At 44.5% G+C, this 16,607-nt stretch overlaps 1 protein-coding gene and 1 pseudogene across 1 annotated transcript; both read left to right on the forward strand.

Moving 5' to 3' along the window:
* The first annotated feature begins 4,888 nt into the window (after positions 1–4,888).
* LOC100717149 (olfactory receptor 2A12-like) lies at positions 4,889–5,836 on the forward strand. Its single transcript, XM_003462516.2, has one exon. It carries the CDS (start codon positions 4,889–4,891, stop codon positions 5,834–5,836), a length of 948 nt encoding a protein of 315 aa, XP_003462564.1.
* An 85-nt stretch (positions 5,837–5,921) lies between these two features.
* On the forward strand, positions 5,922–7,333 carry LOC100727905 (inositol polyphosphate multikinase-like; annotated as a pseudogene).
* Positions 7,334–16,607: the final 9,274 nt, after the last annotated feature.

The following is a 16,607-nucleotide window of genomic DNA, read 5'->3' on the forward strand; positions in this document are numbered from 1 at the left end:
CTAAAACTGCTAGAAGTGCCATGGTGGTGTCACTCAAGCCTTTTGGACTGATTGCTTCAGATGCTGAGCATGGAACTCTGGTACTTAATGTTTGCCCTCCTGGATTTTGGACTTTCTTTGGTCCCATCCTTTGTATCCCATTTGTACCTTTGGAAATGGTAATGCTTATCTTATGCCATTATATATTGGAAGTATTTAACTTTGTTTTCATTTATACAGGGGCTTGCAGCTAAGAATTTGCCTTAGATCTCAGAGGAGACTTAGGATTTGGACTTTTCAGCAATGCTGAAACTGTTAGGACTTTGGCAACTCTTGGAGACGGACTAAATGTCTTTTTTTATAAAGGCTGTGCATGAGTCTTTGCGGGCCAGGGGTGGAATGTTGTGGTTGGGTTCAGATCCTCCTCTCCAAGTCTCATGCAGTCCTGGAAGTTATTTGTGATTAGTTTGTTGTCTAGCGCTGGGATTGGTGGTGTGAGTGCTGTGCTCACCCAGGGGTAGGGAGCTGGCATACAGTGTAGGGGAGGGAAGGAGGAATGCTTTTCCCCTCTTTTGTCCTTTAGCTATTGTTGCTCATGGTCGCCATGAGCAGTTGCCCCTCAGCCAGGCCACCCTCCCTGGGAGCCAGCTGAGTTTGGACTGAAACCTCCCAAACTGTAAGATAAATAAATATTTCCTTCCCTAATTTTGGGTGTCAGGTATTTTGTCTCAGCAATGAGAGAAAAGTAATCTACCTCCTGGATGCTAGTAGTCACATTACTTCCACTCTCCTGCCCCTACCAGCATGACAAGGAAATATTTCTCAATTTTAATTTTCTCTTTCCTGCTGTCATTGCCTCTGAATTTCCTTTCTAGGTTTTCTAACACACCAGTCACCTGAATGGTATGTGCTAAATTTAGGCCATTTGATGAAATTCAGACTCATGTTAAAAATGCTCCTAGAGTTTCACACAGCCGAGGATAGATTCCTAGATTATTGCTGTGATAGAAGGGAGCATTTATTACTTAGCCCTGCCTCTCTCTCTGACATATCCCTCAGATCTCACAGAAAGAGGAGGTGCCAAAGACAGTGGCTGCATGGTCTGATGGACAAAGAAGTTGTGCAGGTATGTTAGTATTGGCTTTGCAGCTGTCACAGCAGACCACACTTCTCAGAACTTTCAGATGTTTCCAGGAAATCCAAAAAGATGGAAAGTGATGATAACAGAAGACTAACACAGGCAAAGGATGTGGTGCTAAAATTTAGGGAGATTTAAAGACATAAAGGGACAAACCCTTTAGGTGGAGAGCCCATTAGAGGCAAAATGGTGGAGAACTATACATTTACAGATTACTATCTGTATGCCAGGCAGATAGCTTGACTAGACCAAAGTGGCCCCATGACAATGTCAGGGCTCCAGCCTGGAGGGTTAGGGAATTGGGCTATGCAGAGCCTTGGGTAGTAGGTGTTCAGACATGTTCAGCTCTTAGGGAGTTCAAAAGCACAGGGAAACTCATTAAGAAGTTGCTTGAATTGTTCTCTAGAGAATCATGGTTCTCTGGAGCAGAGTTTCAAAGGCGAGCTCCTCAGAGTCCTGACTCATTCCTCACAAGCAGCCCAAGAGCAGGTAAAGGGGTTGAAGGCTGGGGCAGGAAACTTGAGGCACCAGAGCATCCTCATTGAAGATGTTCCTTTACCTGCATGTTCTGGTCTCTTTACTGTCTACAGCTCTGATATCTGAGTGTCTTTTCATGTCTAGGCCTCTTATCTGTCTGTTATTTCTTTTTTTTTTTTTACTTCATCTTTCCTGACTCTTTTACTTGGTATTGTTATTTATTTCTGTTTAAGCTTGCTCTCTCTCTCTCTCTCTCTCTCTCTCTCTCTCTCTCTCTCTCTCTTTCTCTTTATGTCTCCATCTCCCTCCAGGCATTCATTGGCCTTCGGTTGCCAGTGAAGACAAGGAGAAGTAGGAGGTACTGATGTCAGGATGTCAGGAGGGCTGAGGTAGTTGTGCTCTCACATATCCCTGTCCTAACCAGACTGGGTCATGTTGAGGAGGTGGCAGATGGGGGGTGGGGAAGATGGATAGGAGATATAAAAGAAGGAATTAGTTTGCAAGGAGATCTGAGGGAAGTGGGGACTTTGGAAACTACCTTGGAATTTTTCTAAGGACCACTTATTGAGCAGGGATCAGATACCTCCCACTGATCCACTGATGTTCCTCATTCTTATCAGCAAGGACAACAGGGTTGGATGTTTTTTCAGAGCCCGTTCATTTAGCCACTCTTTCCGTTCCTTCTATCTCTTTCTCTCTCAGCACTCCACTGTCATTTCCACATTCTGTAGCATGTTATGTATACTTTAACATGCACAGGGCATAGTGAAAAAATGTTCAAATTAAAAATGCTATTGGTATGGCTGAGCGTGTGGGAGTCACAAAGAGAGGGTGCCACAATACTGCAGGCATTGTACATCAGGACCATTTGATGTCACACAATCAAAAGGGCAGGGAAGATGGGAGGGCCCTTAACTTTTCCAGTGGATTGGAACCCAGCAGACCTCCCCTTATTTCTCCTTAAGTCCAAGTTAATACCAATACACCCATCACATATTGTCTTAGTAGTTTGGCTACATACATCTCTAGTCAAGGGAGCTTTTCACCCTGGTGAGATCCATAACCAATTTTAAATTTGGAGTAGACCTCAGCATTTTCCTGGATGTAAATTTCTACAGAAAAAACATCGGGAGTTCCTTAAATTTATTCTATCATCATCATGATATGTCCTCCAACATCCACAACCTGTCTATATATCTTAAGAGACTTGAGTCGCAGATATAGAAGATTATACATTCCAAAAGTGTTTGTCCCACCAGAAAGAACAGATACCAGCATCACACCTTATCCTGCCAACAGAGCTTCTAGCAAGGAGTGCAAGACTGCTGTGCCTGTTTTTGTAACTTATACAAATTTACAGATTTCTTGCCATATGCTGGTCACAATGATTGACACTGGAGATGTAGTAATGCACAAAACAAAATCTGTGTTCTAACAGTCTAAGTGGGACAATAGAAAATAGTTAGATAAATAGACAAGTTTTTTTTTTAAGAAGTAAGAAGTATAATGAAGAAAAATGAAGCAAGCTAAATAAACAGTGAAGAAAGGCTATATTTTAGAAAAGATGGTAACAAAAAGGTTCTATCATTATTTTAATGCTGGGGCAGGATTCCAGAGGAAGTGAAAAGGCTCACCCTAAATACACTTGGTGAAAGGTACACAGGTAGTAGATATCTTATTGCAGGTCTCTTAGGTGAGATCCTAGCTGGCACATAGTGGAATGGAAAGGATTACAGAGTGGTTTTGTGCAGTGAGCAGATAGGTGAGGTAGATAACATAGTAAACACCAGTTCTGGACATGGGGTGTTTGAAGTGACAAACATTCAAGCTGAGATTTCAAGGAGGCAGCTGTTCACATGGAGTTCAGAGATTGGCTGGCTTCAGACTTTTGTTATTGTTGGGTCCAATTTTTTTTGTCTTGATTTTTGTTGCTCATATAATTTTTCCCTCATAGTGGGTACCAGGGAAGTTAAAAAAGAAAGAACTCAAAATTGTCTAGTAGATTAGACACAGATACACAACAGAACTTCTGACGTTATGTGAACCCTTAAAATATTCTATACCTACACTCATTCCTCTCCCCATCAGCCACAGTGGAAGGAAGGGGATCCCTTCTCCACTTTCAGTTAAATTCCTCTTGTGTAATCTGGATCCTACCCATTCCTGATTCACTAAACTCTGGTCCATGATTTAGTGTGTCACTTTCCTGCATTTTATCACTCTTCATTAATTGACAAAGTCCATCACCATGTGAAGGAGCCTTCTATGACCATACTGTCCTCACCATGTAGCTCCTGACTTATACCTCCTTTTTTTTTTGGTCTTTTCCCTTTTTTATCGGTACCGGGGATCAAACTCACGACTGCCTGCTTGCAAGGCAGGCGCTTATGCCGCTGAGCTAAATCCCCAGCCCCATACCTCCTTTCCATCTTGTGCAAATATCTCAGAAACCCAGCTATGTTGACTTCTTTTAACACACTTTGGAGCTGTTTTCCCAGAGTCTCTTTTCTGCTAAAAACTGGGCACTTTTTGATTCTTCTTTCACTTGTTGTCTATGCATGCTTGATCACAAAGACTCCTTGTTTTGAAGCCTTTGATTCTTCTTGAGTTCCTGTGTCACATCATTTTTGCTTGGTCCCCCAAACACATTTTGTTCTCTGGATTCTCCCTTTGAAGCCAGCCCTCAAATGTTGCAGTTTTTAAAGCTCTGCTTTCAGCTCTTTCTGTCTGTAGGCTCTTCTGAGTGACTTCATTGCTTGCAATAACTTCAGCTCTCACAGACATGTTAATGGCATTCAGATTCCTACCAGAAAGCTAGCTTTTCAGCACTAGTTATGTCAGTCTAACAAGATACAAGAGGTCTCATAAGCTCCAAAGCCCAAAACTAGATTCATCATGTGTTCTCCCTATTTCCTTCTCCAAACCTCTCACTTCCATGCTCCTTATCTCGGTGAGTGGCACCCCACCCATCCATTCCAATGTCTGGACTGCATTCTTAGCCCCTCTTTTTCTCTCAGCACTCTTTAATCATTTCTACTTCCTCAAAACTCTTATCAAATACCTACTTTTCATATCATTCATCACTCCCTTACTTTTCATTCTCTCCATTTTCCTCCAAAATAACTACATAGGTTGATAGCCTCCTCCTCCCATTTAGTTTCCATAAATCACTCCCATTTAGTTTCCAAATCACTCTGACAGCCAGAGTGATTGTTCCTAGCTACAGCAGAGCTAGAATTTGGAGATTTAGCCTCCTTGAATAATAGCTCTGCTTTTTTCTCTACAGGAGAAAGGATGCAGGAATTTCTCTGGAGAAACCACAGTTCTCTTACTGAGTTCGTTCTTCTTGGCTTCTCAAGTAACACAAAGATTAATCTTATTCTATTTAGTGTCTTTCTCTTCCTCTATTTTACCACCCTTCTGGGCAATGGGCTCATTATCACCTTGATACGCATTGATTCTCGCCTCCACACACCAATGTACTTTTTTCTCAGTGTCCTATCCATTTTGGACATGGGCTATGTTACCACCACAGTGCCCCAGATGTTGGTGCATCTGGTTTGCAAGAAGAAGACCATTTCCTACAGTGGGTGTGTAGCCCAGATGTACATCTTCTTGATGCTGGGAATCACTGAGTCTTGGCTTTTTGCAATCATGGCTTATGACAGGTATGTGGCTATTTGCCATCCTCTCAGGTATAAAGTCATTATGAGTCCTTTGCTGTGTGGGTCACTGGTGGCCTTCTGTGGATTCTGGGGTATCAGCTGTGCTCTGATATACACTGTCTCTGCCATGATTCTTCCTTATTGTGGCCCCAACGAGATAAACCACTTCTTCTGTGAAGTGCCTGCCGTCTTGAAGCTGGCCTGTGCAGATACCTCCCTCAATGACCAGGTGGACTTCATCCTGGGTTTCATCCTCCTTTTGGTCCCGCTTTCCCTTATCATCATTGTCTACATCAATATCTTTGCTGCTATTTTGAAGATCCGTTCAAACCAAGGGCGGATCAAGGCCTTCTCCACCTGTGCTTCCCACATCACTGTAGTCACCATGTTCTCCATCCCATGTATGGTTATGTATATGAGACCTGGCTCTAAGTCCTCCCCAGAAGAAGACAAGAAGCTGGCTCTATTCTACAATGTCATCTCTGCCTTTCTCAACCCCATCATCTACAGCCTCAGAAACAAGGATGTGAAGAGGGCTTTCTCCAAGGTGTTAGGTTGGGGCAAAGAGTCAGAATGAAGTCTCAGGACTCAGGAGCATTATCACCTGAAACTAAGCCAGTGATACATCCTATGTAATTTCTTCATCCAAATTCCAACATTCGATGGGAGAGAGCAGGTGAGATTACGTTTGAGAAGGCTACCGGGGAAGTGGGAGCTGTGCTCCACGGAGACTTGGGCAGGGAGGGCCTGTGTCTCCACGACAGTGGGCACTCCCGGGTCTCCTTGCAGTGAGCCTGAGCTACCCTGGCTTCTCTGGTGCTGCCTCCCTCCACCCTACTTTTTCCTCCTGTCAACCCCGCTGCTACCGCTTGTGCTTCTGTTGTGGCAACAGAGCTGTTATTCTTTTCTGGCTCCAGACACCCAGCACCCCAGAAATGCAGACCCCCATAGGCAGTCAAGCGATGCTGACCCCACAGATGGCTGCTGGTCCCTCTCACAGCAGGTGGCCGGGCACTAGTGCAGGAAGGACAAAGTAGATACATTGCAGCATCCATATGGCACAGTCTTGGTACAGTTACAGCCACCCCCAAGGGATCCAAGAAAGCCAGACTCTTATATGGTTTATGTTGCTTATTGTAGTAATAGTGTTCTTCTAGTGCTACAAAATATTTGTCAAAATATTGTACCTGGTCACCTCCCTCTGCATCAAATGATTTATGCCTAAAGCTGGAATATATGACCCATAAATGGAATAAGCCTTGTATAATGGATGTAAATGTAAAGACAGGATGAGAAAGCTATGATCGTCTTGCCTCATCCAAGAGGATTCAGCAATAGGTCAGCAAGTGCCCATTAATGGAAGAGATTGGATCCTTGGTACTTGGCACGAAGGTTTATCATGTTCATTCTGATAGCCATGAGATGCTAAACTAGCACTATGGAAGATGCCTAACAAGACAGACTATAATGAAAGGGCTCTTTAAGTGTTTTCATAATGGGTTCAGCTTAAGAAAAGATGCTGTTGCTACCAGTATTCAGAAGACAGAAAATTTCTGCAGTGGTTTGAAACCAGAAACAGCTTTTATGCAATTTCATTACTATTTGTTTATGACAGGTCACCTCAGCCAACCACTACAAAATCAAATGACAGAACTTTGGCAGAAAAGTTTTTGCCCAAAGGACAACTATTACACACAGAAGTACTGGAGTCCAGTAATAATGTTTATAATTAAGTTACACAGTGAATGGAAAAATAGTCTTCAGTAAGCAAGAACTTATCCAAGATGTATGCTCATCACAGAAAAATATATTCAAAAACATCACAGTCAGACTTCATCAAAACTTGAAAATATGGACCAAGAAAACATTGTCACAAGAATGTTTAAATGTAAGTGTACTTTTCCAACTGAAAAATGTTTTCTACCATTCTCTCCATGGTTGTCAGGAGACTGCATAACTAGAAGTGTGAATGATGGGTTCTGCTCATATATTCCCTAGCAACACAGTAGATGAGGGATATCTCTGTGGTTTAAAGAATTTACTATACTTTAAAGTATTCTGTCTTTTGCTGTAATCTTTTTAAGGAGTGGGCCAATTATAGTGAAGAGTTGTTGGGAGCTGTAGAAGCTGGAAATTGACCACGTGTGCAGGCTGGGGCATGGCTGTCCCAAGGACAAAGAGTGCCTGGGGCAAGTCATATGAAGAAGCTCACAAAACACCTGGCCCCAAGACAATCTAACAGTGGGTTGCTAGGACAACAGGGTGTCATGTGACAATCAGTTACTAAAATGCATAAACAAATGCCCCTCCAGTGAAGGGGCAGTCCCTTTCCTCCCATCAGGAGAAAGAAGTCTCCACCTGACCCCAGCTTTCCTCTGTTCCTTATTTTTCTCATCCTCCCACCATCCTTCCCCCAGGAAAACATCTGGAAATGTGCTGGTCATGGCAAAGAGCAGCAGTCATTATTTCTGCATCTGTAATGCTATGTAAAAAGTTTTGATTGTCAGCTGACATTTTATTTGTTGTTATACTTTTGGTAGAAATGTTCTTTTTAATCCTGTTACTCAGCAATATTAATTTGTTCATTAGGAAACTATGAAGAATAAAGAAACAAGAACGTGAAACAGGGATTGTGGTGATATGTGACTTTAACAATCTATTTGGCCCAACCAAAATGCAAACCATTATTCATTCATAAGGGTTTATTTAGCTTTCTGTAGCCAATTTATTGTGAAATCTCTGTCCACCAAACCTTGACAGTGAGCCATCTCTATCTTATTATGTTGTTAAATACCTGCAAAAATCTAAAAAGCACAGGTTGTTGTCCTTAGTATTGGTGTACATGAAGTTACTAAAACTGGAGAAAATCTTACGTCAGAAATAAGTACTGTTTAGGTTTTATACCAAAAGCTCAGACCAGCACATAAAAAGTTGCTTTTTAGTAAAATGATTTAGAATTATTGCATCCCAAAAGCAATTTTCCTTTGATTTTCATCGATCTATTTATTTCAAGACACCATATGAAAAACACAATTGAAATCAACAATGACAGCCATAACAAATAATCTTCTTTTTATTCAAAAAGGTAAAACAGACTTTTTTTTGTATTGGGGATTGAACTCACAACCTTGCCCTTGCCCGACAAGCACTTATGCCCCTGAGCTAAATCCCTAGCTCTGTGGTATTTATTGCTGATTTCCTATCATCTTGTTGTGAACTCCAGTAATGCTTTTATTCTTTGTTTTGGTTGGTTTTAGTCTGTTTTGCATTACTTAATTTCAATATGTGTGAAAGAATGGACAGCTATTATGAAGAGAACAAGAGACATTATAGGAGCCATTGTTGAGTTTCCTATTGTCTGTTCTTTTTAATAATTTTAAACCTTGGAAATTTTATTTAACAAAACCTAATGGTCACCTTTCTTACTATATTCAATTTTAAATTTTTTTATTTTGAAGGTAATAAAATAACAACAGAACAAGACAGAACAAAGCCAATTAAGACAATGCAGTGAAACTGGTACAGAACTTGACAGCAGGATACTGGGATAACAGTAATAGGTACCATCGTGTATCTTGTTGTCTTCACAATAGTGGTCCATTCAATCAGGTACAGCAAAATCAAATAAAAAACCAGAACATTATAAAACTTCTCAAAATAGAATATTAAATAGAGCAAAACAATTAATCAGAACAAAGCAAAACAGTGAAAATAATATTGGCCTTCAAAGAGAAGACAGAAAGAGATCCCCCATATTTGCCATACTGCTTACTGTCATCCTCCTAAGGTCTGCACCTATTGTCTGGTTTTGAAGGCCTGTAATGCTTTAATTCTTTTGTTTTGAACAGTTTTATACTATTTTTGTCTTGTTTGAATTCACTGTATATGAAGATATGGACAACTATTTCAAAGAAAACAGACATTATGGTAACCACTGTTGATTTCCTGTTGTTTTGAAATCTTGTGTTGATTGCATTATTTTGTTCTGGTCTGCCTTTTCTGTTTTGTTTTATTCTCTTTAAAATAAAAAATTAAAAAAAAGGTAAAACAATTTCACAGCAAAATAATAGGAGAATAACAATAGTTAATACGTTACATTTTGGTCATCTTCAGAGTAGTTACTGAGAGTACAAAATACAGGCATAAAAGTTCTCTAATGGATATTAGCATGAATCTTCCTTTTCAGTGAACTAAGAGAGACTAATAGTACAATCACCCTGTATTTTCCCCCCTTTTCTCTTCCTTCCTTTCTCCTTTTCCCCTGCCTAGATCCCATTGCCTTTTAAACAATTATCTCATTTCACATTATCTATTTACATTCTAGACATTATTTACTCTTTCAGTTTCTTGCATCAGGAAGATTTACACATACGAATCTGATTTATTTCATTTATATGATGTTGCACAAAGTCTGAAATTTATCCTTCTTTATGATTTAGTAGTATTCCACTGTATAAAAATACCACATTGTTTTTATCTTTTCCTCAGTTTATGGACACTTGGGTTGTTTTCAAGATTTAGCTATTACAGGACTGGGGATTTAGCTCTGTGGCATAAATGCCTGCCTGGAAAGTGCAAGGTCATGAGTTCTATCCCCAGTACCCCTCCAAAAGATTTAACTATTACAAACAACTTGTGCTGCTATAAACTTGGGTGCACATATATAGCTATGGTATGAAGTTTTTAATTCTTCTGGGAAAATACCCAGAAGGGTAATAGCTGGATTGAATGAGATCTCTAATACTAGTTTTTTTGAGGAATCTCCATACTGACTTCCAGAATGGTTGTACCAGTCTACACTCCTACTAACAATGGAAAAGGATTCATTTTCCCCTACAGCCCCTTCAGCATTTGTTATTGGTTGATTTCTTGATGAATTGCCCTTCTTACTGGTGAAATGAAGTCTCAGTGTTGTTTTAATTTGCATCTCTTAAATGACCAGTCATGGAGAATATTTTTTCAATATTTATTTGCCATCTGTATTTCTTCATCTGAGAAGTGTGTATTCATCTCAGATGCCCATTTTTGATTGGTCATTGAATTAGGAAGATCTGATTTTTAAATTGTTTATGTGTTCTAAATAGAAGTCCTTTGTTTGAGATATGATTGGCTAACATTTTTTTCCACTCTGTGGGATGTATTTTCATTCTGTGGTGATTTATTTTGCTATGTAAAAACTTTTTTAAAATAAGATGAGATCCCAGTTGTTTATTTTTGAAGTGTTTCCTGTCGATGTCCGCTCCCGGCCGGCAGGAAGGACACATGACAAAGTCTGGTAGTGGACAACCTTTTCTTTTTATTTTCCTTCTCCGTACAGCCTGCCCTGGGATCGCTCCCAGCCGAAGCCTCCTCTGGTCCGCTCCCCGCGGCTCCTTCCGGGCTTCGCTCCGAAGCCTCTACCGGTCCGCTCTCCGCGGCTCCTTCTGGGCTTCTACTTCCGGGCTTCTACCTGGCTTCTTCTTCCGCCCAGGGGTGGCACCGGTATATATATGGGTACAGTGTCCAATCATGTTAAAGTAAGCAAGGCAAGCTGATTGGCTAACATTATCAGTTGCCAGGCAGACTATATTGTTGAGCGGGTTGTTTACGCGGTAAGCAGGAAACTAACATATTTGATGGGAGGGGTAATCTACCTCAGGCTTTGCTCTTTACCACAGGCCGCACGTCCGCCGCGCAAGGCGAGCTATCACAGACGCGGCTCCCAACATCTCCCCCTATTTTATTTTTTATGAATGTGCGCATCGTAGCCCTTCCTGGACTGGGTGCAGAGGCTTATGCCCTATGTGTAGGTCCACCGTAGGTCCTTGGCTTAGACCCTGGTTGGCCATGCCATGGTCTGCCAAGGCCCTGAGGCCCTCGTCCTTTTTCTAGGGCCAGGCACAAACTGGACAGAACCTGGATGCACACAAGCTTGCACTCATTTCCTCTCCGTAAAGAAATCCCCTCGGAGAGAAATTTAGACCTGGGCAGCATCTAACAGTCCAGCAGCTTACGTGCAGGATGGGGTAGGGCCTGGCTTAGGTCGAGTCGTGCTGGGGAGGCACGCTCTTACCCGTCATTGACTCACCTACCCTGCTGTGTATTGTCACCTTATGGAGGAGAATGAGGGATGCCCGCCATATCTAGACTCGGTCGTGGGCCAATTGAGCAAGCCATGCATATGCCTGAGGATCTTCTTGTCCATTTCGGGCTACCGCTATTTCTATTCATCTTATTGGTTGGTCTGTGATGGATCTCCAGTAGGGCAGGTCTGATCTTCAGTCGAGGGCTTTGTTGCCCGTGTCAGTCTCTCCGGTATCCACAGTGGTTCTCGTCCCGGTTCCTGTGGGAAAACACAAACCGCGCCTCGGTTCCAGCTGACCACTGGATCCGGGCCCATCCATTGTCCTGTCAGGACATCTTTCCACTTCACCCACCCTTTATGGTTGGGGAAAGGGTTGCAGTGCTCCACAGCTGGGGAGCGATTATCATTATTTAAATTTAAAAAATTGTGTGTGAATAGTGCCATGGATAATCGTGCCTTTGGGGCCAGGCCTTGGCCTACTCCCCCTTTTTGTTTTTGTAAAATTTCTTTGAGGCTTCTATGAGCCCTCTCAATGATTCCTTGACCTTGGGGATTGTATGGGATACCATGTTTTAATTGAACCTCCATCATTTTGCAGAACTCATTGAAGGCTTTGCCTATATAGGCTGGTCCATTATCAGTTTTTAATATTTTTGGTTTGCCCCATGCGGCCCAAGCTGCCAGGCAATGATTGATCACATTAGACACTTTTTCACCTGTTTCTGCTGTTGCAAATATGACGTGAGAACAGGTGTCTGTGGAAACATGAACATATTTAAGAGTCCCAAACTCCTGTATATGTGTGATGTCCATCTGCCAAACATCACCAGGGATCAAACCTCGAGGGTTTACTCCCATCGGTATGGCAGGTTTGTATGTGGCACAGGAGTCACATAGTCGCACGATATCTCGTGCATCTGCTCTAGAAACATGGAAATGGTTTGCTAGTGTCCTGGCATTAACATGAAATTTATCATGGAAGGCACGGGCTCGCTCGATTGGTGTTAGTAAGGTAAAAATCCATAACGGGCGAGTGGCAGTGTCAGCAGCCGCATTCCCCTGTGCCATGGGCCCCGGCAGGGATGTATGTGCTCTTATGTGGGTGGTGAAGACCTTATGGTGTCTGTTCTGAAGCAATGTCTGGATAGACAGGAACAGTCCAGCCACTGTGGAAGTGGATCTAATTAAACTGGCAGTCTCAAGCACTTGCATAGCATTGACCACATACCTAGAATCGGAGACAATGTTAATGGCTTCTGAGAACCGTTCAAGAATCATTTTAACGATCTGCAGTTCTACCACCTGAGGCTGATCTGGTTTAAATTGTATGGTAACCGGGGGCTTGCCTAGGATCACATAGGCGCCTATCCCCGTCTTGGAGCCATCTGTGTATATTGTAGTTGCTAGGACTAATGGCTCAGAGGCGGTAACCTTTGGAAAAATTATAGGGTGCTGAGTGACAAATGACAAGATAGGGTCTTTAGGGTATTGATTGTTTATATCCCCATGGAAAACACATCTCAGAATGGCCCAGGTATCTATGCAGGCAGCCAGGGTCTTGATCTGGCTGGCGGTATAGGGTACTCGGATGGCTTGTGGTCCTGAGCCAAAATGTTGGACAGCTCTATCATGCGCTTCAAGGGCCAATGAAGCGACTGCCTCCGGGTAATGCTCTATGACTTTTGCAGGTGAGACCTTAGGGTGTATCCACAGTAGTGGTCCTTTCTGCCAAATCACCGCTGTAGGCTGTAGACTAGTCTGTAGCAAACAGACATCAAAGGGTCGCCCTGGTTCAATTCTGTGTAAGGTAGCCCCACCTAAGGCTTTTTCCACTCTCTGTAAGGCAGCTCTTGCCTCAGGAGTGAGCCTCCTGTGGGAGGCTATATCTGGGTCTCCCTTCAGAAGGTCGAACAGGGGTTTGAGATCTGAATTTGGTATATGTAAATATGGCCTAATCCAATTAATGTCTCCCAATAGCTTTTGCATGTCATTTAGGGTCCTAACGCCATCCGTCCTAATGGTGACCTTTTGCGGAGAGACTAGCATAGGGGAGATTCTCGCGCCTAAGTAGGTCACCATTTCTCCTCCCTGAATCTTGTCGGGGGCAACATGCAGATTAGCTTGTCTCAGGGCCTCGACCAACTGGCTGAGCATATTATTTAGCATGTCTGGGTCCCTGCCGCTGAGCAAAAGGTCGTCCATGTAATGCATACATCTTATCTTGGGAAAGGATTTTCGTAGGGGGGCCAGTAGGGAATCAAGGTAAATCTGACACATAGTGGGACTGTTGGCCATACCTTGGGGCAACGTTACCCACTCGTATCTGAGATCAGGGCTTTCTTGGTTAATGGTGGGCAAAGTAAAGGCGAACCTATGAGTGTCCTCTGGGTGCAGGGGAATTGAGAAGAAACAGTCTCTAAGGTCTATAACATAAACTGGCCAGGACTGAGGGATGGCTGAGAGAGCTGGCAGCCCCCTCTGGACCGCCCCCAGGGGCTGCATCTGCGCGTTGACCGCCCTTAGATCATGGAGCAGCCTCCACTTGCCAGACCTTTTCTTAATTATAAAAATGGGGGTGTTCCATGGGGAGGTTGACGGCTTAATATGTCCTAATCTAAGTTGTGTACTGACTATTTCTGACAAGGCTAATAGCTTCTCCTTAGGCAGGGGCCACTGAGGTACCCAAACCGGATCATTTGATTTCCAGGTGATTTTGATCGAAGTGGGTAGGAGAGCTTCTTCAGCGGCCCCTAAGAAAAACCCAATCCTTGCCTACCTTTTTTGTTTTCTACTGGTATTGGGGATGTCCGACCCTCCAGGGCATTGCCCAAGCCTTTGCTGGGGGTATATCCCTGGTTCCTGAGTATATCCTTAGCCTGGGGGGAGCAGTTTGACGTAAGCGTGACATCCATCTGAGTGAGGATGTCCCTTCCCCATAGAGACACTGGCAACTGCAACACAAACGGTTGGAAATGGCCCTGATGACCCTCCTCATCGCACCAGAGCAGGGTTGAAGCACTAACCTGAGGAGCTGACACCATCCCCAGGCCCTGCAGCGTGTTATCTGCAGTGTTGGTGGGCCAGTTGGAAGGCCAATCCTTTCTGGAGATAATGGAACGGTCAGCTCCTGTGTCTAGGAGCCCTGTTATATTCTTGCCATTGACCTTAAGTGAGAGCATGGGCCTTTTACCAAGTGTCATATGGAGTCCCTCAAAGACTTCCCCTGAGGAACCGAAACCTTGACTTTCTCTAATTTTCTGCTTTGAGGGAAATCTCTTGTGGAGACTGGGGAGCAGCAAGAGCTGCGCTATCTTGTCTCCTTTATTGATTACCATAGTACCCACAAGAGATTGAACCATAATTTTAATATGTCCTGTGTAGTCTGAGTCTATGACCCCTGGGACTACTGTGAGACCCCGAAGGGCCGTGGAGGATCTCCCGATCACCAGACCCACGGAATTTTCGGGTAACGGTCCCTTAAAGGTGGTTTCAACCACTTGAACACCCATATCAGGCACTAATATAAGTCCTGAGGCGACACTGAGGTCCACACCTGCTGACCCAGGGGTGGCCCTTGTTGAAGGCTGCCACCCTGAGCTGTCCTGTCTCTGGGGCGGGGGCCCGCCTGTGAAGGGGGCCCCCTCTGGCCGTTTTTTGGCTCTCTAGCATCTTGTCCACAAATACGGTTGCCCTGAGCATCAAAGACCGACCTACACTCCTCAGCTTTGTGTGATCCCTTTTTGCATCGCCCACAAACATATGGTTCTTCATTCCTAGGGCGAGGCCTAGCATCTGCATTGTTTGGGCAATGACGTTTAATGTGTCCTGGCTCCCCACAGGCAAAACACCCTTTAGCCTTACATTCCCCTTCTAACCCGCGAGGTCCCCTCTGCTGTACAGCCGCGGCCAGGAGAGCAGCCACTCCCGAGTTGGAGAGCGGCCCCCCTATCTCTCTGCATATCCTAATCCAGGCGTTGAGGTCCTTGTTCTTATGAGGAGCTATTGCTGCCTTGCACTCCTTTGTACATTGCTCAAAAATCAGCTGTCTTACCAGCGGTTGAGCCACTCCCGGATCAGGAAATATCTTATCGGCAGCATCTTGCATTCGGGCCACAAAGTCAACAAATGGCTCTGTGGTACCCTGAATTATTTTTGAAAGACACAAGGAGGCTGTTCCGGCACCACTTACCTGTTTCCAGGCGCGGAGCCCTATGGCATTGATTTGTTCATAGACAGCGCCGGGGAACTGGGTCTGGTCATCAGCGTGTCGACCTTCTCCCATAAGCATTTCCTTGTTCCACCCCCGGTTTCCCCGATTGGCGTTTCTCTCAGCCTGCTCTGCAGAGAACTCTGTGTACCAGGCTCGCCAATCCAGGTAACTGCCCGAGGGCAGACACGCCTTTGCCAGCTGAATCCAGTCCGCGGGGGTGAGGGGCCCAGAAGACAGATTCTCCAGCATGGCAATGGTGTAAGGCGCAGTCGGTCCAAAGGTTGTAACTGCATTTTTAAGTTCTCTAATCTGCTTTATCTCAAAAGGCTCCCATACATTGCGTCCCTGGCCCATAGCTACTTGTACAGGAAATATCCCGTAGGGGCCACTATCTATCCCAGGTGGATGTACCTCATGAGACAAGTGTCCCCCCTGCCAAAGCCGCCTGTAAAAATACCGACCCGCCGGCGGCGGAGCATAAGACAGCGGCCATGATTGGGCGGAAAATGGGGGCCCGTGTATCACTTCCTGTTCTGGCGAAAGGGGAGAGAGCTCCCAGGCGGCCACCTCGTGGCGAGGAATCGCCTCCGGAAACGGCCCCCAAGGTGGGGCGGAAGGCTTCGCCTCCCTCTCGCGCCGGGGAGCGCTCAGGAGCTCTCTACTCCTCCGCAGACCAGGTTGAGCAGAGCGCAATTCGCGGGGCAACGCTGGAAAAGAACCCTGCGACTCCTTATTGAGCGATTTAGGCTCCTGACAGCTGGTCTCTTTGGCCTCCTTGCCATTCAACTTTCCCTCGTCCTCGGAGTCAGACGACTCCGAGGCTAGAGCCCCGTCCTCCTCCTTAGCATCCTTGTTCCCCTTGACGGACCCCTCTCGGGAGCTCCCTGACTGGGCCTGCTCAGATACCCTGCGTACCTTTGTAAGCTCTTGAGAGCTTTCTCCACAACCACCCTCGCTCTTAGTGTTGCTACCTAACATGTTTCCCATCTTTTAATATGTTACTCACCGCGTGAGGCCCAAGGAATCCGCCACTTACGCGTGAGCCTGAGGGGAGTCTAAAAGCCCTGTAGGTGC

This window comes from Cavia porcellus, unplaced genomic scaffold (assembly GCF_034190915.1).
Source record: "Cavia porcellus strain 051 isolate PalLab524CR breed Dunkin Hartley unplaced genomic scaffold, mCavPor4.1 scaffold_25, whole genome shotgun sequence".
In the NCBI taxonomy this organism is placed as follows: domain Eukaryota; kingdom Metazoa; phylum Chordata; class Mammalia; order Rodentia; family Caviidae; genus Cavia; species Cavia porcellus.

Coding starts and splice junctions, on each gene's coding strand:
- LOC100717149 (XM_003462516.2), top strand. CDS start 4,889: ATGCAGGAATTTCTCTGGAGAAACCACAGTTCTCTTACTGAGTTCGTT.